The sequence below is a fragment of the Monodelphis domestica genome, chromosome 1, assembly GCF_027887165.1.
Source record: "Monodelphis domestica isolate mMonDom1 chromosome 1, mMonDom1.pri, whole genome shotgun sequence".
NCBI classification, from domain to species: domain Eukaryota; kingdom Metazoa; phylum Chordata; class Mammalia; order Didelphimorphia; family Didelphidae; genus Monodelphis; species Monodelphis domestica.
In genome coordinates, this window is record NC_077227.1 from 414,104,967 (window position 1) to 414,126,039 (window position 21,073).

Sequence of the window (21,073 nt, forward strand, 5' to 3'; positions counted from 1 at the left end):
AGAAAGGAAGAAAGAAAGAAATAGGGGAGAGAGACAGGCAGGGAGAGAGAGAGAGAGAAAGAGAGAGAAAGAGAGAGAGAGATGAGTTGGAAGGGAACTTAGAGGCCTCACCTTCTTGCTTTATGCAAAAGAAAATGGTAGAATAAGCATGTATAGTAGCTTGCCCAATATCACAAGGGTATTAATCTCCAAAGGGAAGTTTTGAACACTCCTTTAATTGAGGAGGAGGAGGAAAAAGAAAAAAAGGAGGATAATTGCACCATTATCAACAACTAACATTTATATAGCACCTACAGAAGTCTACAAATGTCATTTCATATGATCCTGGGAGGTAGGTGCAATTATTATCCTCACTTTACAGATGAGGAAACCAAGACAAATAGTTTAAGTGACTTGTCCAGTAAATCTCTGAGGTCTATTTGAATTCAGACTTTCCTGGCTCCAGGCTCAGAGCTTTATCCACTTTACCACCTAGCTACCAGAGATTCCAGGTTCTTTCCACTATGTCATGTACTTCAAACCCCTCATTTTACAGATAAGGAAACTGAGTCACAGGGGCTAAATGACTTGGCCAAAACCATGAAGATACTAACTAGCAGAGCTGTACTACCATTTCTGTTACTAGAAGTATCACTATCCGTGTTACTGTTACTACTGCTGCTGCTGTTACTACTTTGAAGTTTTTTTTCAGAGGTTCCAAATCCATAGCTCATCTTCTCATTGGGAACAAATCACGGAAGGTGATTTGTATTAAGCTATAGATTTAGGTCTACTGCCTGAAAGCCAGCCTGGTACAGTTCATGATACTGCAGAGAGAGCATTGGCTTTAGAATCACTTGGCTTTCAAATGCTGTTACCATAGGATTTTGGGCTAGTAAATTCTCTTCCAGACCCTCCATTTCCTTATCTGGCCTGGAGAACATTTAAATCTATGATGTGCTGATCCCAAATGCTAACTTCATTGCAAAAACATGAACGAATGTGTGTTGGGGCGGGGTGGTGAACTGGTTGGAAAATTATCTAATCTAGAAGTACAGGCCATGTCAGAACCCTGAAGGTCTTCAGATATCTGTGACTGCCAGAAGGAAAAGTCACCATGCTCTCTCTCTATGCCCAGCTTCTGCAACAGTCGCTGGCTGGACTGGCTGACCAACATTCTGTCAAACAATAAATCTAAAAGTTGAAAGAATGGATTCTCTTTATCTCTTTGAGACTGCATCCAAGCTGTAAACTACTCCCTGAGGCTCTGCCCAGGAAGGTGATAATTGTTTCTAATGGTTTGTAAACAACAGAACTAGCTTTTTGTAGTTGTTAAGTCTGTAAAAGAGAGTTTGAGGTCAGTGTTAATCCATTAACTCTTTGTAGTCTGTTGTTGGTGTGTGTGTGTGTGTGTGTGTATGTGTGTTTTCCTGAAAGTTTAGTGTGGGGTCTGGAAAGGAAGGGAATTGATGCTTAGAATAAAATGGAGAGACATTCTAGGCTTTGGAGCAATGGGGGGTGCGGTGGTGGGGGTGGGCTGGAAAATATTATCTGGTGGTGGTTGGCTAGAGGTAATTCAAAGGGAACACTGTAGTGTTGCCTGGGGGATAAAGTAAAACCCTAGTTCAAATTAGCCCTGGGAGGCAACAGGGGGTGGAAGTTGTTCTGACAAATTTGGCCTGGTATTTCAATGTGAGGGAAAATAGTAATAATCGGTTGCCCAAAAGTCAGAATAAATAAATAGTGTGTGTGTTTGTAAATATCTATGCATATATGATATATATGTATACATGATATATGTATGTATGTATTTATGGATAGATGGATGAGTGGCACTCCACTGCGTGCCAGGCACTTTGCTAAGCGCTAGAGCTATAAGGAAAGGTAAAAGTCAGTCTGTTCTCAAAGAGCTTACTGGCTAAGGGGAGAGACCTCGTGCAAACAATTATGTATAAACAAGCTATAAAGAGGATAGTTTGGAACTACATACTCAACAAAGGGAAGGCACTACCATTAAGGGAGAATCAGAAAAAGCTTGTAGAAGAGAGATTTTTAGCTGAGACTTGAAGGCAGCCAGGGAAGCCAAGAGGTAGAGTTATAGAGGTAGAACATTCCAGGCCTGAGGACAGTGAGAATACGCCCTGAGTGGAGAGATGGAGTATCTTTTTTGAGTAACTGCAGAGACCAGTGTCATTGGATGAGAGGGTGTGAGGGAGGGAGATGGTATTGTGTCATGGGTGTAGGTGTAATTGGCCCCTCAGAAGGTAACAGGTTTGTCTTTACTAGAGGCCTTCAAGCAGAAGCTTGATGAAAATTATGAAGGATTTCAAGACTCACTGCTTTCGGGAAAACTGTTACCCAGTCCTTGGATGCAGTCCTGCCTCAGCTCTGCCTTTTGGAACCCCTAGCTTCCTCCACAGACAAGCCCAAACTACCTTCTCCAATCAGTCAATAATAAACTTTTATTAAGTACCTACTGTGACACAGTGAATAGAGGGCTGAGCCTAGAGTCAGGAAGACTCATCTTTATAAATTCAATCTGGCCTCAGACATTTAACTAGCTGTGCAATCCTAGGCAAATCACTTAAACTCATTTGCCTAGGTTTCCTCATCTATAAAATGAATTGGAGAAGGAAATGGCAAACCACTCCAGTATCTTGGCCAAGCAAACCCCACATGGGGTCACAAATAGATAGTTGGACAAGACTGAAACTACTGAACAGCAAAATAACCTACTATGTGCCAGGTATTGTACTGAGTCTTTGGGATTAAAAAAAAAAAAAGCCCTTAAGGAGGCTTTTCTTGATTCCCCCAATTATTACTATTTCTCCTTCAGCTATTTTGTATAAATGTGCATTTATTTAAATTTACTTAAATGTGGAGAGGCAAGTCTGATTGGCAGAGTGGAGAGAGAGAGCCAGTGAAAATTCAGTAAAATCTAGGTTCAAATGATACCTATAATACATATTAACCTCAACTCTCAGTGTTCTAGGCAAATCTATAAACTAGTACTTCTCAAACCTTTTAATCTCATTAACTCTTTTAAATTCTTAAAATTATTGGATGAGCCCTTGTCCCCCAAAATGCTTTTGTTTATGTAGGTTATATCTATCAATATTTGTTATATTAAAAATTAGAACATCTTAGCATTATTATAAAAGTAGTTTTGCTGGAAGGACCTCTGTAACTCATAGGGATCCCCCAACCACATTTCTAGAACCACTGCTCTAGGATTTAAGTAACATAAGTATAAACATGCTTTACTGGAGGGAATATCCTCACCCATATGTTCCCTAAACTAATGAAATCACATGTCCTATCCCTACTTATTGAGGAACCTGTTGTGTCCCTCTCTTGGATCAAAAAATTGTAACTTCCTTCAGGAAAGGGGCTGTCTCACTTGTGTGTGGTTTTTTTTTTTTTTTTATCCCTGTGCCTAATGATTGATTGATGGGGTGGTGGGTCTGGAACTAGGTAGTAACTTGTGAGGTCCTTTCCAACACTGGAGATTCTGGGAATCACACATCGAGTTAAAGTCCAGGTCTCTTTGTCTAACCTAGTATGATTTCTAATGGATTATGCTCTCCTTTTAGGACATCCACATGGTTTCCAATTTAGGAAGTCAGCAGATCCTGGAATGGGCTTGGGTGGGAGAAGGGAGGAGGCAAGGGCTAGCCTTCTTCTTTTCCTTATCACTTTAGTCATTGCACTCCATTCCAAATAGAGCATTTTTGAAGTCCAGTATCCACTCTGGGAGCTGTCTGGTGTTTGAAGGTCCACTGGGGTTAAGTGAAAGGGGCCAACTCCTGCCCCATTTACGCCTGTTCAATTCCCAGTGAAGTCAATTGGAGCTGCGCCTGCGTAACTGAGGCTAACATTTGGCCTAAGGAGACAAGTTGGGAAACCCTGATTGGTGTGTGCATGTGTCTATGTGTGTGAGTGTGTGTTTCCCTCCTTTCTGTCTTTTTTTCCCTCTTTTCTTTCTCTGTGGCACATTCCCAGGTCCCTTTGGGTAGAAAGAGGAAATTGGAGAGGATGGGCTGGAGGTTTGGTGAGCACTTCCCCCCTCCTGTGATTGACAAAGGACGGCATAAATCTGTCAAAGGGGAACTCAATAGAAACCGCATGGCATTCCCTCGTGTGGGAAAATACCACAGCTCCTTCTCCTCTTGTTCTCTCTGTCTCTCTGCCTTTGTGTACAACGTGTGTGGGTGGAAGATAAACTGGATTAAAAAAACCCTTTGAAAGCAAGACATGGTTAACTCCTCTAATTGAAAGCAGCCTTCGAGGAGGGGATTTGATGCTGGCTGCCATAACTGGTCACTTATCCAGTGGACAAATGCTCCCCTTACACCAGAGGAGGCAACTCATGTCCCCCTGTCCTATCTGGTTAGTGAACTGAAGATGAACAAGACTTTTTGCCACAACTTGCTCTATAGAAGAATGTCTTAGCTCAGAAAGATTCAGGCCATTCTCCTGAACTCTTGAATCTCCTACCGAACTGGCAGCTCAGTTCAAGGCAGTCAAGACCCACATGCATACAGACACACATACATGTGTATACATGTGTGCACATGCACACACACACACAACTTTTATTAATGGTGATGATGACCCTGGATTGCTTTTCCTGTTCTCTGAGTTGTCTTGGCATGGGTGGACAGCTGCAAAACCAACCTCTGACCTTGTAAAACAGAAAATTTGATCCAGAAGTTGCTGAGCTGACATAGAGGTAAAGAGACTCATGTCTACCCATTTTCCCCTCCTTTTTTTTCTTGAGCATTTAATTTTTTGAGTCCAGTACAGACAGAAGCAGCCCTCACAGTTTCTTTGATATTAGTTCACTGAATCACAGACATCCAGAGCAGAAAGTGACCTTAGAGATCTAGTCCAAATCTCTCCGTTTAGCAATGAGGAAAACACAAATACATAAAGTGGCTTTTGTCTAAGAAAGTGCCTTGATGGTTAGTACTACAGTTGGTTGAACCTAGGAATCTAGGCTCCTGCTTTTTCCTGTCATACTATATATAGCAATAGAATAGGCTCAGAGGAACCTGCTCTGAAATTGAGCATGGAATCATAGACTTTGAAATGGAAAGACTAATCTAAGTCCTTCATTTGACCAATAAAATGATTAAAGTAGACAGAAGTGAAGTGACTTGTCCAGGAACACACAGGAATCAAGTTTCAGTTAAAACTAAGATCCTCTGTCTTCAAATATAATGTATGTATATTTTACTCTACACTGAAATAGTTTCTTGTCAATCAGCTTCCAAAGAAGAACAATAAGAAAAATGATAAGAAATATAATACTACATATTTGTGTAGAACAATTATTCTTACTGACGGATGATAATATTTATAAAATGTTTTGAGTTTTCCAGGCTGCCTTCTTCACAGCAACCATGCAAATGTGGCAACATATAAGCTTCACATAAGCTTAGGAGATAGGGCAGGTATCATTATGCTTACTTTGTGGATAAGAAAGTTTAGGTTGAGAGAGCCTCTTTGGTTTGCCCTCAGAAGAGACAGAGCCAAGACTTAAGCCTCTGTTACCTAATACTAGCCCCAGCAACTCTCCTCACTGCCCCACACTAACTCTGGTACTCATACTTGCCTAACATTGCAAAATTTTGAGCTGGCAATCTAATGAGGACCATTTTATTAAACAAGTCTTCCCGGATAATGATGTAGTGGTGAAACAGTGAAAAGTCCTAGGCAGACTATTGCCCTAATCCAAATAGGAGTCAGGGGAATTGGGGATACTAAACAGGAAGCCATGAAATCACCCCCGCCCCAGACATATATGAAGAGAAAAAGAGGAGCAAAAACTGAGCCTAATCAACTCCAGCATATTCACTAGTGGGTAAGCTCAGTGGTAAAAATCATTTAGCATGTGCACTGGACCCAGAATATTAAAAAGAAATTAGGAGCAGTCTTAAAAGGTAGTTTGGCATAGATGATAGAAAGGTGGCCTTAGAGTACAGAAGAGTTAGCCACTACCTCTTACCATTTTTACAAGCTATTTAACTACAGCCAGGTACCTCTTGGTATTCCAGGTAACTCTCTAAGACTATAGGTAACATCAATAAAAGGAACTGTTCCTTACATTGATTAAATCATAGGTCCAGATGAGACAGAGAGAGAGGAGAGAGAGAGAGAGAGAGAGAGAGAGAGAGAGAGAGAGAGAGAGAGAGAGAGAGAGAGAGAGAGAGAGAGAGGCAGACAGAGAACTTGTTTATTGGATAAAGATATAGATTGGTTAATTGGACTCCTAACCACTGAGAAAGAAGGGGAGACACCAAGTTGACAAAAACACCTAGAATGAGGAATAAGTCCATAAGTACAGCCCTTTATTTGAAAGAGACTTTTACTAACCCCTGTCTTCATTTTTTATCTGGCTTACTAATGAAGATACTTGGGGTCAGCTTCTCCAGAACTGCTGCATTTGAAAAAGGTTCTAGCTTTTTGTTATCCTTATATAGTTCTAGTTCTACTTGCTATGTACTGCTCAAAACCAGCCTTTAGTTCCTGGGCAGGGTTAATTCCTAGAACTATCTATGTGCTGCTTTATCTCTCAGTACTGGAACAAATATTGAGAAATAGTGATGAAGTAGCTTAGTACATCTTGTATCCTCTCTCTCTCTCTCTCTCTCTCTCTCTCTCTCTCTCTCTCTCTATCTATCTATCTATCTATCTATCTATCTCTTCTCACAAACACATACACAATTGTGTGTGTATGTACCCCCACAGGTAGCCTATATGCTAAATATAAACCTAATAGTGATAGAGCATCAGTTATATTTCTGTTCCTTGGAATTCCTGATTGGACTAACTAGGTCATCCTGCAGAAAAGGTGAAAGAGAATGAAAAACAAATTGCAGCCAAATGATGATGAAAATTAGGTTAGAATTGGTCAAGCCAGAGGTGTTCAGATCTGAGAAGAGTAGAGTGATGGTAGGGGGAGCTGGAACAGAAAGTAGGAGCAGTTTGCTGCCTTTATTGAAGGGCTGTCTTTTGAGAGAGGAAACAAACTAATTTTATGTGACTCTGGAGGGCAGAATGAAGACCAATGGGGAAAAATTAACAAGGAAGAATTTGAACCCATCAGTAAACATTTATTAAGTGCCTATTATTTGCTAGACACTGTGCTAAGTACTGGCTTTGCAAGGATAAAAAAAAAGGCAATAGACTCTGCTTGCAAAGAAAGTTAGTGGCTAACAATGTCCCAATAGCTTTACATAAAGTAAATGGGGGAAAAAATAAAGGAAATAGAGATAATTCATTGGAAGGAGAAGACACTAGCAGCTTGAGCTGAGCTTTGAAGGAATCTGGATTTCAGCTCCATGTGCAGAACAACTTTCTACCAAACCGAGTTTTCCTCAAATGGAATGGGATTACTTTAAATGACAGTGAGTTTTAGATCTCATGAGGCTTTCAAGTAGAGGCTTGATGACTTTAGAAATATTCTTGCATTGGACAAGACATATTAGATGGCCTCTAAGGTCACTCCCTGCTTTAAGTTTCTATCTTTCTTTAATTCTCAGAGCCACAGATAAGGAACTAAAATCAGATGCTAATTCCTAAAAGAGGCAGTTAGTACCACAGTACAGGACCAAGTCCTGTACCTGGAGTCAAAAAGGCTTGAGTTCAGAGCAGTGTGACCTTGGGCAAGTTACATAACCACTATTAGCCCCAATTTCCCCAACTATAAAATGGGGCAAATGATAGCACCCATCTCCCAAGTTGTTATGAGGCTTAAATTGGAATATATTTGTAAAAGTCCTTACCTAGTTCAGTGTCTGACACATAGTAGACACTATAAATACCTATTCCCTTCCACCCATAATTGATATGCAACTAGATCAAAAGTCCAACATCATAAAACTTTTTTCTGAAAAGTGCTCTTCAGGTAGCCTGAGCAAATATAACTGCAATTCAGTCTCATTTGTGGGCTTATTCAGCCAGTCCCAAATGGGAGATGTAAAGAGAGGCATGTAAATATATTTGGAAAATAGGGTCCTATACCCATTTGCCTCACTGAAGGGACATTCATGTGGAACTTACACTAGAGATGTGTTTAAAACCAGTCAGGGCTTTGGGCAGAGATTCAACTGGATTGGGTTCCTACTCTTTGATCTGGGTTGACTGTCGCTGATTATAATCCTAGCCAGGCTGAAAACAAAAACAAAACAACAAAAGAGAAAATATTGGCGGCATGTTTGTCTAAAGCTGCGTCCTGTGCTGATAGACTGAGGAAGATAAGGGCTAACCTTATTAAAGCAATAAGAGGCCTTTGTTCATGTCAGGGAGTTCTGTGACCGTGAAGATGTTAGATGCGGATGGATAATTCCCTCTGACTCCAGTGATGTCCTCAGCCATGCTCCACGAAAGACTGAGGAGGCTTAAAACAGGAGGGGGACAAATTCTGAAATGATACATGTCCAATTGCTAAACTGTATTTCTAATGCCAAAGAGAGTTTATGTAAAGTCTTACACTGTTGTAAAATGTAACACTACCCACTGGCAAGTCTTGGGGAAGCTTGGGCCTGGTTGTTTTTTAGAAAAATAAATAAATTCAAAAACGTCTTCCAGCCCATTAAAGCTGGTTATGTTTTGCCCATAGATTCCTTTGCACAAGGCCTTTAGAGAACTGAATGACTGAAACCATTACCTCACTTCTAACCAATCAGAGGACTGGTCCCTCAAGCCTTTTTCTTTGCTACAGTTTTACCTGCAGACTGGCAACACACTGCGTTCCATTTTCTCTAGGGGATCCTTTGAAGAATGTCTCTGGGTTTGTCTTTGCAGTGCCCTGGCATTGTTTAAAATGTCTCTTTTTATTCAAGGTTTAAAAGAGGAAACATTTCCTTTTTTTTTTATTCTAAGCTGTACATCAGGGTCCCCCTGCCTCTGACATTGACAGGCTCCAGGGAAGAGGGAAAGACTTGGAAGTGCTGTCAAGGATGGAGTTGTCTCTGACCTTGTTACACAAATCATCACCAAAAGGCTTTTGGTGTTTTCTGTGCCTCGGGCAGCTCAGTAACATGGCCAAGTAGGCTCTCCCAGGTCATTCAAATAGCAAAAGGAAAATACACAGATACACAGAAGAAGGGCACCCAGGAATAATGCACAGGCATCCCTCTCACTTTCCCTGCAAAGTCTTACCCATCTTTTCTCTTTCCTCTAACAGTATATAAGTTTATGTACAAATAGTATCACCCGAGGGCTGGTCTCTGGCATAGGTAGGTGAATTCTTCCTTCTCTCTGCTTTGTATGTGTTGGTTCTTGGTAGCCAAAAATGAGAAAGAGACTGGTCCACGCCTCAGAGTAGGGGCTTCAGCTGCTGCTTTTTCACCTCTAGAGTTCAGCTGTCTTAACCATCCTTGCTGAGCTAATCAGTGGCTCACATGGCTGTAGATTGCCCTGGCTTCTCAAATTAGCCTATTATTGATGGAAGTTGGGCTATATTTCTCTTTTGTGTGGAGACAAAACCCTCCTGGGAGAAAAGCTTTTGAACCAATAAACTTAAATTCATTTTGGAGGTTTTTAAGAAAAACACATGGAAAGAAACCCCCCTCCTGACTTTAGAGTGGTCTTCACAAGACTTTCTCTACCACTCCATTCCCAGAATACTTCTCAAATCAGAAGTACAGTACCTTCCAACCATGAGCCCTCATCTCCTGATTACCTGGTTCCTCTGATTTAAGGAGGAAGCCCAGGCTAAAGATGTTTTCATTGTTCTTCAGAGAGCTTTGCTGTTTCATCTCCACACAGGACTTTTTCTACTATGCTCCTGGACCAGGTACCTATGCCCACTCTCCCTTTCAATTCATCATGATGAATTGCCTTCCCCTATTAGAATGTAAGCTTCTTGAGGGCAGAGATTGTCTTTCTTTCTGTTTCTATTTGTATTCCTTATGCTTGGCACAATGCCTGGCACTTTGCAAGCATTTAATAAACACTTGTTGTCTGACTGAAATAACTTGGACATTACAAATGAGGCCAGAAAAGGATGCTCAATCTTCACCCACCCCCCATGATTGTTCCCCATATATGCTCATTTGTTAGTCATTTCCAGCATTGTGCTTTGCTCATAGTAAGAATATAATAATTTTGTTGAATAAACAAAAGAATTTATTTCATAAAACATTCACTCTATGTGGGTATCCACATATAAAAAAATATATATGAAGAATGCTTCAGAAAAATGCATACTATATACACCAATGAGAATTTAATGTGAAATGAAAGCTTTAATAAATTGTAATAAAGTAAGCTTATCTTTACTGTCTGTCTGACTGAGTTTCCTCAAATGTAAAATGAGCATAATAATAGTGTCTATCTTTCCAGGTTGTTATGAATATCAAAGGAAATCTGTTTTAAATAATTAGCACAGTGTTTGGCATGTTATAGGTGCTTGATAAATATTTGCTCATTTTATTTCTTCTTTTTCCTTTCCAATAGTTTCAATAAATCTTTAAGAAAGATATATTAGAAAGTACCACTAATATATATGTACAGACACATATACACACATGTATCTGTATTTCCTTTGCATTGTTCTCATCAGATATCAGATATCATCAGATCATCATCATCCAGATAACCTCTGCCTCAGATTTACCATGTATCACTGAATCACATAAGACTGTTGCAGGAAGGTACTGTAGAAATCAAGTCCATGTTCCTCATTTTTGATTTGAGGAAACTGAGACCTAGAGAGCTTAATGACTTTTTTAACATCACATAATTAATGAGTGATAAAGTCAGAATAGGAATCCAGGTCTCTTTAACTCCTAAGTTCAGTATTGTTTACAGTGTTCTTTGCCACCTTCAAATGGCTTGGTTTCTTTAGAATGGTTCAATGAATCAAGTTTAATTTTCTATTTCCAGTGTCTTTGTACTTGAACTCTGTTGTTGCTATTTAATCATTTCTGTCCTATCTGACTCTTTGTGACTCCTTTTTGGAATTTTCTTAGAGAAAATGGACTGGTTTGTCATTTTTTTTCTCCAACTCATTTTACAGATGAGGAAACTGAGGTAAACAACTTTAAGTGCCTTGTCCAGAGTTACACAGCTAGTAAGTGTCTTAAGCTGGATTTGAAATTTAGCTCTTCTTGACTCTAGGCCTGGAATTCTATTCATTGAGCCACCACTAGTCACAACTAGTCTTTGTGCTTCGGAAATATTTTTGGTTTTGTAGTAACACTTTAAAGTGCATTTATAAGGGGCATCTAGGTATCTCAGTAGATTGAGAGTCAGGCCCAGAGATGGGAGGTCCTGGGTTCAAATTTGACCTCAGACACTTCCTAGCTGTGTGACCCTGGCCAAGTCACTTAACCCCTGTTGCCTAGCCCTTACCACTATTCTGCCTTGGAACCAATACACAGTATTGATTCCAAGAAGGAAGGCAAGGGTTTAATAAAATAAAATTGAAATTAAGTGCATTTACATTGTTCAACTATTAGACATAATTTTATCATTTTAATTTCTACCTCTTTATTTCCTGAACAGTAATTAATGCCTTAGTATATAACACATCATGAATGCCAATCAGTAGTTTTATTTGCAATTTCAAAGTTTATTATATTGTTTTATTTACAGATGTTCTATTAGTAGTCAAACAATGCAAATGAAGAGAATCAGGGTAAAAGCTGACATTTTGTCTTGGCTTGAGGAAAAAAAGAGAAAAGATGAGTTATCAGAGCAGGGATTTATAAAAACCTGATGGTTTATGTACAGTAGTTAGCTATTCACTAGAAATTATGGAAAATTGTAATGCATTTGTTTTTTCTGTGAGTAGACATCATTATTTAAATAAAATGAAATTGTTCATGGATTTAAATCTCTAGGTGAACCACTTGGCAAGTTAAAGGCTTGTGTATGTTCCTTGAAGGCAGGCACTATTTTATTTTTATCTTTGGTTTCTAAGGACCTTTCACAGTATCTGGTACATCTAAGCTTACTAAGTTTCATCATAATGAAATGCTTGTTGGCAATTAGTCAATCACTTGTTGGTTGATTGATTATAAGGAATGGGCTGTCAAGAACAAAAGTGCTTGTAACAAATTCAAACAATCTGAGGACTTTAAGGATTGTAATATCATTTTATTCTAAGTCTATACATGTTTGAATATATATGTGCAAATATGGCTATGTCTATATAATATATAATGAACCCTTCATTCCTACAAGAATATGCATTTTCTTTCATGAAGATGCCTTGTCCACTGATATAAAACTCCAATGTGCCTTAGATAACCATTTTCATGAATTATTATGGCCAAAAATATCTGTTGCCTAATGTATAATATTTTAGTCATGCACCTTACTACTACCACCACTCTTCCTCTTCCTCCTTCCCCTTCTAATTTTACTACTACTACCAATACTACCAATACCAATACAATACTACTCCCAATAATTACTACTACTACCAGGACCATCTCTACCACCAGACTAGAAAGGCTAGATGTATGACATCATCTGAGGATCAGCCTAGCTGATCTTGCAATTACATCATCAGATTGGTCACAGGGTAGTGATGGAAGGTTAGGGATCTGCGACAGTAAAAGAAATACTGGAACCATCAAAATTATAGATCTTCTATGTGTTTGAGTATATGTGTCTCTGAATGTATCTGTTTCCTAGAATATGTGTTCATATACTATACAGGGTATCCCCAAAATCTTCATGCACTTTTAATCTTTCAAAGCTTAAAACTACATCAAGACCTTTAGGGATTCTCTGTATCTATATTATAAAAATCAATTAAATGTTTATGCATACCTGCCCTTGGTTTTTTCTGTAGCTAATTTGTTTCTACTATTTTCTTTTTCATTGTTATTTAAAGTTTTACTGTTATTTTTGGAACCAATTTGGATAATGGTAAGAGATCATTTAACCTGTGCAGAAAGAAATTTAACATTTTCCCAAAACCCTAATCAACCTCAAAATGAACACTTTATTGACCATCTAAAAAAACAAATAAAAAATCACTACATCTTATTCTTGTATCTCTGAGCTGATCTGGAAGAAGTAATGATACAAACAACTGAGGTTAAGATGCATATGTGTGTATGCACATATGCACAGTTCATTAATGCACATATGTGTGTATAAAAATATACACACATTCTTCCTTTGGGACCTATTGGTCATAGAGAAGCATACCCATGATTGATTTCAAAGTATCTTTCTTTTTCTAGATGTGTCGAACCAAAGTGGTGGACTTGAGTGAAGAGGTGTCTCAACATGCATGGTATCCTTGCACAATCAACTACCAATATTCATATATGGTTCAGACCACTTTCTGGCTCAAGGTAAGAGTTGTGGATGAAAGTCCTTTAAAATTCCCCAAATGCTTCTATTGGGTCACTGATTCCATAAGCTTATATATTGATCTACTCATTAAGAGAGTCCATGTATAGTAAGAGGACTGTTATACCCTTGCAAATGTGAGGCTTCTTTGAATTTGGCCTTGAACAAAAACATTTCTAGATCTATCTAACCCTTTGTGATTTTCTGTTTCTCCCTTGAAACCTAATTCCTCCCCTCAAAGTCAAGGTAAAAGACTTTAAGATCATTTGTTCTTCTCTCACAGGCTTTCTTTTCCCAGCCAATGGTAGCCACAGCAGTTATTGTTCATCTGGTGACTGATGGGACAAACTATTTGGACCAGAAACAGGAGACAATCAGTGTTCAGCTGCTGGATACTAAAGAGCAAAATCATGATCTGGGTATGCTATACACATACGAGCATATACACTTGTAGATATATATATATAGAGAGGTATATCTATATCTATATACATATGTATAAATACAGGTATCACACATACAAGTATATCTACTCATATAGAGATATACAACTATACAAAAATTTGATTTTCTTTTATAGGATTAACTTTTACCTATTGCATGTATTACCTTAGTGTGCATATTAAGTCCATAGTAATTAATATTAGAATTAGAAAGGGGTACAGCTAGATTTCTCAGTGGGTTGAGATCCAGGTCTAGCCTAGAGATGGGAAGTCCTGGGTTCCAATGTGATCTCAGACATGTCCTAGCTCTGTGGCACTGGGCAAGTCACTTAACACCCAAACCTAGCCCTTACCTCTCTTCTATTCCTTAGAATCAATATGTATTAGTTCTATGATGGAAAGTAAGGGTTTAAAAAATGAAAAGAATTAGAAGGAATTATAGAGATTATTTAGTCCCCTTCTCATTTTATATAGAGGAACCTAAGTTCAGAAAAGAAGAGAAATTACTTATTTGCCAGATAGCTAGTTCATGACCAAGTCAAGACTAAAATATAGTTCTCCTGAATTTCCTTTATATCACAAAAAAAAAAATCTTTAAACACCTTGGGGATAGCAATTCTGTCCTTGTCTCTCTCCACAAAACCATCTTGGGGCTTTTTATGTACTGAGTTCTGAATCAATAGGAATTATTGACCTGAACCATCCTAGAGAAAGCAATGATAAGAATGAGAGGGTGGAGGAAATCTCCTATCCGATGGCACATACAGATTGAGTCACACAAATCATCTTTGTGATTGTCCCTAGCTGGGCACCTTTGGGACGACTTGCTATATAGTTCCTGAGAAGCTATACTTCTCTACCAAGGGGCCCAATTAGGCCTAGTGTTGACTGCAAGGCCCCTTGAGTATCTGCCTCGCAGGAGGTGAATTGATATCACCACCCCGTTGGCCCTACACCTCCCCCCAACTTCACCTCAGCCCCTAGCCCTTCTGGCAAGCTCAGTGTAGCAGTAATCAGGGGATGGGGAAATGGATGACTTTCAGCCTTGCAATTCCAAAGTGTTTGGAATTCCAGGCGGACGCTGCTCTGGCAGCCCCTGCTTCAAAGCGGGAACCCAGCATCATTCCACTGAGAGCTCATTTCAAAAGGCCTGTGGGAGGGAGGCAGACAAGGAGGTCGTTTCAGGGTCAGGTAGAAGCCAAATAAGACGGGAGGAATTTTGCCCCCTAAATGGTAAGAGAGAAAATAATAAATAGAAAAGAAAACGAAAACTACCATGAGCCTGTCTTTTCCTAGGGGATCTTTATCTTGGTGTGGAGAAGCACGTTAAAAAACAATGTTGTTGTTGTCTTTGGTTATGGGTAAAGATGTCTTTGATGCAGCTAAACCTGTGAATAGAATCTCTGTTATAATTGTTGAGTGTCTTGTTTGGTTGATGAATTCAGCCTTCCTTCATTGAGTCCTCAAATAGTGCTACATCCTCTCATGTCCCCCATCTACACTTCCCCATCCCACTCTTGTCGGCAAGGTTTGCTGTGACACACACAATGGCAGTTTAGGTCACAGGGCGAGGTTGAGAGGGAAGGGGAAAATGAGATGTAAACAAGGCCAGGGAAAGGCCTTTATTTTATTTGAGTGAGGATGGAGAAGAATTGGACCATTTGAAGAATGGTATTGTGAGGGCATAAATCCAAAGGGAAAGAGGTGAAGAAGAAATTACTGTAGTGAATGCTGATGGGTGGATATGGATAGGAGATAAAGAAGCTGGATGTAGGTGAGTAGAGAGAGTAGAGGAAAGAAAATACCCATAAGTCTAGAGGGTGAGAATGGAAAGGAATTGGAGAGAGGTTTTTTTTTTCTTATACACAAAAAACTCAGACCTAAACAACACCCCCCCCCCCAAAAAAAACTTTCAATCAAACTTGAAATCCTAATCAGCTGCACAAATGGGGCTTTTGTGTAGGGACATAAAAGGGTCTGGAGGCTTTGGAAAGGGCCTTTAGGGAGTGTGTGAAAAGCATTGACTAATGAGTGTCCTCCCCTCCATCTCTCTGTTCCACCCCCCCCCCCCCCCCCCCGACAGGTGTCCATGTTCTAAGCTGCAGGAGCAATCCCCTGATTATCCCGGTGATCCATGACCTCAGCCACCCCTTCTACCACAGCCAAGCTGTCCTTGTGAGTTTCAGCTCACCACTGGTTGCCATCTCTGGGGTGGCCCTGCGTTCCTTCTACAACTTTGACCCCATCACCATCAGCAGCTGTCAGAGAGGGGAGACCTACAGCCCAGCTGAGCAGAGGTAAAGCTCTCACTTCCAACTTTCTCCCCACTCCCCTTTCAGCTTCTTCCCTGCCCCCTCTGGCTTGTAACCTCAGAAGGTCAGACAAGGAAACTGAAGGGAAGGAACATGACCCTAAGTGGCCTTTTGTAATGCTGGAAAAAATCTCAAAATATAACACCCTGCTTAATCAGAAAGAGATGGCGTCCTTATATAGATTTCTTTCTCTTTTACTCCTTCTAGACTTGTAATTGCCACAAAGAAGGGATGTTCACCATTTAATCCCAAGTGAAAACACACATATCCTCTGGGAAATGAAAAAAAAAAAGCAAATGATGGGAGATGGCCCATGCTAAGTTTCATCATTTACCATGCTCACCCTACCATCTTGTGCATTTCAATGATGGACAAAATAGCTATTCCTTCTCTATTCAAGGCATCTTCAAAATGTGATCCCTAAGAAGTCTTCATATAATCTGTGGCTAGTCTCTAAAAATGTTAATGTTTTAAATATGACCAGATCTTTGTTTCATGCACCATTCATTTACTTAGGATGTTTCATTGCAATTTTTTAAACATCAATTTCTGCTGTTCAGTCATTTTTTAGTTGTGTCCAACACTCTATGACCCCATTTGAGGTTTTCTTGGAAAAGATATTGGAATGGTTTACCAAAACAGCTCATCTTACAGATGAGGAAACTGAGGCAAATAAGGTTAAGTGACTTGTCCATGGTCACACAGCTAGTAAGTGCCTGAGGCCAGCTTTAAACTCAGAAATATGAATCTTTCTGACTCCAGGCTGGGTACTCTATCTACTGTGCCACCTAGTTGCCCTATTACTTTCTGGTAGACATTTAATAAGCACCTGTTGGGCCATTGATTGATTTTAGTCTAATCCACAATGACCTTCTGATAATGGCTACATGTATCTTATACTTTATACTTCCAACTCTTCCACCTCCAAAGTATTTCAATAAATATTTTCTCGTTTTAGTCTGACTATAATCCTCTATAGGTTGACCTAGATTCTTGTTCCAACTCTTTCTCTATGTGACCTATAGCAATTTACTCTATGTCTTTTGGCTCTAGTTCCCTGAATTATTGAGAGAGACAGACGGACCCAGAAAGACACAGACACAGACAGAGAGGGGCAGAGATGGAGACAGAGAGAGAACTAGTTTAGTTTTAACACTCTTTATTATATGTTCTAAGTTTCCTTTAAATTCCAGCACTTTCTAGTTGATAGTCTATTCTGAAAGAACCATATGAGCTCTAGTTTTCTATATTCTAAGTGACTATATTCTAAGTACCTCCCAGTGACACTGACTATGACTATGACCTAGAATGAGAATTACAGAGTTTTGTGGGCAAAAGACATTTCTTGACTTCATTACAAGGTTGTGCTATAGTTAGATTGGGCCTTTCCATACAGTGGGGACTTTATGAATGTCTGTTGAATGACTTACAGAAGGAAAGAAAGCAGTCATATAGTGACATGGCTCTGAGGATTCAAGATCAATGTTCTCTCAGTGACTGATTGCCCTGAAAGAATGCTTGACCTCATTCCTTTTGTCGGTTGAGTGTAGAGGCTAGGAAATTTTTTCAAGGAGCCTACAAATTTTTCCATTCACTTCCCATTCACTTATGTTCACTCCCAGAGGGCAAAAATATGGTGGTTGTAAAATCCACAGATTTTTTATCCCTTGTTTCTTACATATACTGTATAAAGTTTGCTGTAGTGATTTTGTTGTTCATTCTTTCAGTCATGTCCAACTCTTAGTGACCAACCCCATGTACCATAGAACACTAATAATGTCCACGGAGTTTCCTTGGTAAAGATTTTGGAATGATTTGTCATTTTCTTCTCTAGTGGATTAATGCAAATGCAAGTTAAGTGACTTGTCCAGGGTCATACAGCTAGTAAGTGCCTGAGGTTGAACCCAGATCTTCCTGACTCTGGGTAGGTAGGTGGTATAGGGGATAGAGTGCTGGGCCTGAAGTTCAGAAAACTTCTCTTCCTGAATTCAAATCTTGGATGAAGAAGCAGGTTGGTGCCTTCTCTGTGACATATCTTAGAGAGCTGCCTAGAACACTTAGAAGTAAAACTACTTGTCCAGGGTCATAAGCAGTGTTTTTAAAATATGACTTGAACTTAACATCTTCCTGTTTTCAAGGCTAGCTCTTCATCCACTCTCTTATGCTGCCTCTCCTATATTCTAATATAAAGGCAAATCGTCAAAAAATGGGGGGAAAGTTGATGGGACATTACCTGTCCATAGCACCTTTCTTCTAAACTTCTTAGCAATATTTAACCAACAAGAAATACATTAATCCAGGAGTATTAACTGATTTTACATATGAGGCAGTACAGCCATGGATAGAGTTGGCCTTGGTTTGAGTCAAGAAAAATGGGTTTAAATCCTGCTGCAGTCCCTTCCAGTTCTAACATTCTATATTCTAAGGTCCTTTTCATTTAACATGGTTCAAAAGAGACCTTCCTTACCTACAAAAAAAAAAAGGAAAGAAAATTTCTATTCCTTCCTATTTGAGCATGAGCAGGTATCACATTCTGGATTACATGTCATAGAAATTATTCAGCATATCATCCCTGAGATATTGGTACCCTGTCCTTTGACCAAACTCGATAACTGAATGCTTTGTTAGTCAAAATATCTCACTGGGATTTTGCCTCCTTCTATGTATACAATAGCCTTGAGCATAATTATGGTCTGCAGCTACCCTTGGAGCATACATACACTATTCACAGACAGCTACCCTTGGAGCATACATACACTATTCACAGACCAGATGAAATTTGGGCTTGGATGAGGCAGGGAAGACACTGGAAGGGCTAGCGAACATCTCTGTGAATGACATGGCAGCAATCATAACAGTAATGAGGTGAATGCTGTAAGTTTAATGAATATTTCTTCCAACAAAGAGCAGACAGTTCTTAAATAAACAAAGAACAATACAAAAAACATCTGTGGAGGTACTTTCAAGTATGTGTATAGATGGAGTGGCTGGGTTATATAGTGTCTGAGTTTTCAATTCTTGCTTTACTGGTAGAGGGAGTAGAGGTGGTGGGGAGCAAAGAAGACTGGGTGCTAAGGGAGGGGGGTGGAGGAGGAAGAGGAATATCTCTAGAACTAAATCAATCAGTCAGTGTGTTCTGACCTAGATTCAAGGCCTCTGATCACTTTGTGCAATAAACTGTATAAATTCAGAGGCCCAAAGAAAGGAAGATCAGATTTCAACTGAGAGGTCCAGTTGTTGCAGTCTGGCCAAATCCTACTGCAAAAATCAGATAGAGAGAGACAGGCAGACAGACAGACAGACAGACAGATGGAGTCAGAGAAAAGAAAGAGAGAGAGAGAGAGAGAGAGAGAGAGAGAGAGAGAGAGAGAGAGAGAGAGAGAGAGAGAGAGAGAGAGAGAGAACCTGAAGGGTAAAGAAAGGCTGAAGTTTGGGGCTATCTGTACGAGTGAGTGTTCATGTGAGTTATGTGCCTTACTCTTGTTCACCCCCTTCTCTAATTCATCCAGTTTCAAGAAGGAATTGAACAGATTCTAACTGCAAAGTACTGTGTGTTTAGAAATATTTTTTTTCCTTTTAAAATTTCTCCCCTCATTCCTTCTTTACAAAAACATATTCAGATCTTGGAACCTAGCTTTAGCTGGGCTGTTATAACAGAGAAAAGTAACCTTTGGAAATCTCCAATCTAGGATTTTGTTCCTGAAACCCTTCCACCTCTGGTTTTGCTTCTTCAAGCTTGAGTTTGTTTCATGAGTTGTGGCTGAGCCTTCCAGGGATTGGGACAGCAGGCCTGCATGCTGTCCATGACAGGGACACAGGGTGACCTTGTACTGTTTATAAACTTTGCGATTTACTTCCAACAAAGGAGGACCTCAGGCCCCCTGCCAAAATTAATTGCTTATACTTTCTCCCAAGTATGAGGAGAGGAAAAGGCTTATTCTTTCAGGTGGGAGGGAGATAAAATGGTTCCCAGGAGACAGCAAATCATGATGATGGGCTCTACCCTGGACTTGCCACCTTTATAAATTTATTATTCTCTGTCCAGAATGCCCTTTGTACTTATTTATCTACTTTGAAACCTTTCCTTCTTTTAAGATATAGAATATAGTAGATGCTCATTTTGTGGAATAAATAGATAAAACCGGTTATCCAAGGCTTCTTCCTCTTCCCTGCCCTATCTCATCTATCTTATATATTATTTTCTCTTCTATCTCTTCAAAAAGTTCAAAAAACTTTGCCCTCCCTTTGTTCTACTTTTTCTATTTTTTCTCTACATCCTTCCCCAAACCCCATAATTTCTTATCCTATTCTTTTTACTCTAGTTTTCTTGGAATAAAAGTAAATTTTCTCTTAAAATGGAATATCTACAAACAATTTTCCTTCTTTAAGAAGTGATATTAATGCCAGGTATGATGGTGCATGCCTGTAATTTTTGCTGGTGAGGAGGCTGAGGCTGGTGAATCACTTGGGCTTGGGGATTAGAGCTGTGATAGGGCTTAAAGCAATGTGGTAAGCACACAGGAGTGAGGGTGGGGGGGTGACCATGAAACTGCTTTAGAAAGGAGAGCTAGGCCAGGTCCAAAAACCCAGAGCAGGTCAAAAGTTTTCATCCCAACTGTTAATGGGATCCAAGCCATAAATTATCAGTGGTCTTCTAGCCTGGGATAATTAGGGAGATGGCTCTCAAAACAACTACCAAAAAAAATAAATAAATAAAAAAAAACAACTACCAAACAACAAATAAATAAATAATATGGTAACATTTCATAGCCTCTAGAGCTAAAAGAGATCTGAAAGGTAATCTGGTCCCCCTCATTTTACAAATCAGAAAAACCCAGAAAGAGGGAATGATGTGACAAAAGTCACACACAGAGTGACAAAAGCAAAGACAAACCAAGTTTGACTACCAGTTCAGTGCTCTTTCTTCTGCACAATGGTTTTAGAACAAAATAGTGTATTAAAGCATCTAGAAAGGTGTCAAGATACTCATTGGCTATATAAAAATGGGAAATTTTG

General features: G+C 39.5%; 1 protein-coding gene across 2 annotated transcripts in view; it reads left to right on the forward strand.

Annotated features, from left to right (window-relative positions):
- Window positions 1–21,073, forward strand: part of PAPPA (pappalysin 1) — a 289,767-nt gene that overhangs the window by 192,380 nt on the left and 76,314 nt on the right. For both annotated transcript variants that reach the window (XM_056822169.1, XM_007474734.2), the window contains exons 11-13: window positions 13,191–13,304; window positions 13,586–13,721; window positions 15,829–16,042. In XM_056822169.1, the coding sequence (XP_056678147.1) occupies window positions 13,191–13,304; window positions 13,586–13,721; window positions 15,829–16,042 (464 nt within the window). The remainder of the gene's footprint in view (window positions 1–13,190; window positions 13,305–13,585; window positions 13,722–15,828; window positions 16,043–21,073) is intronic.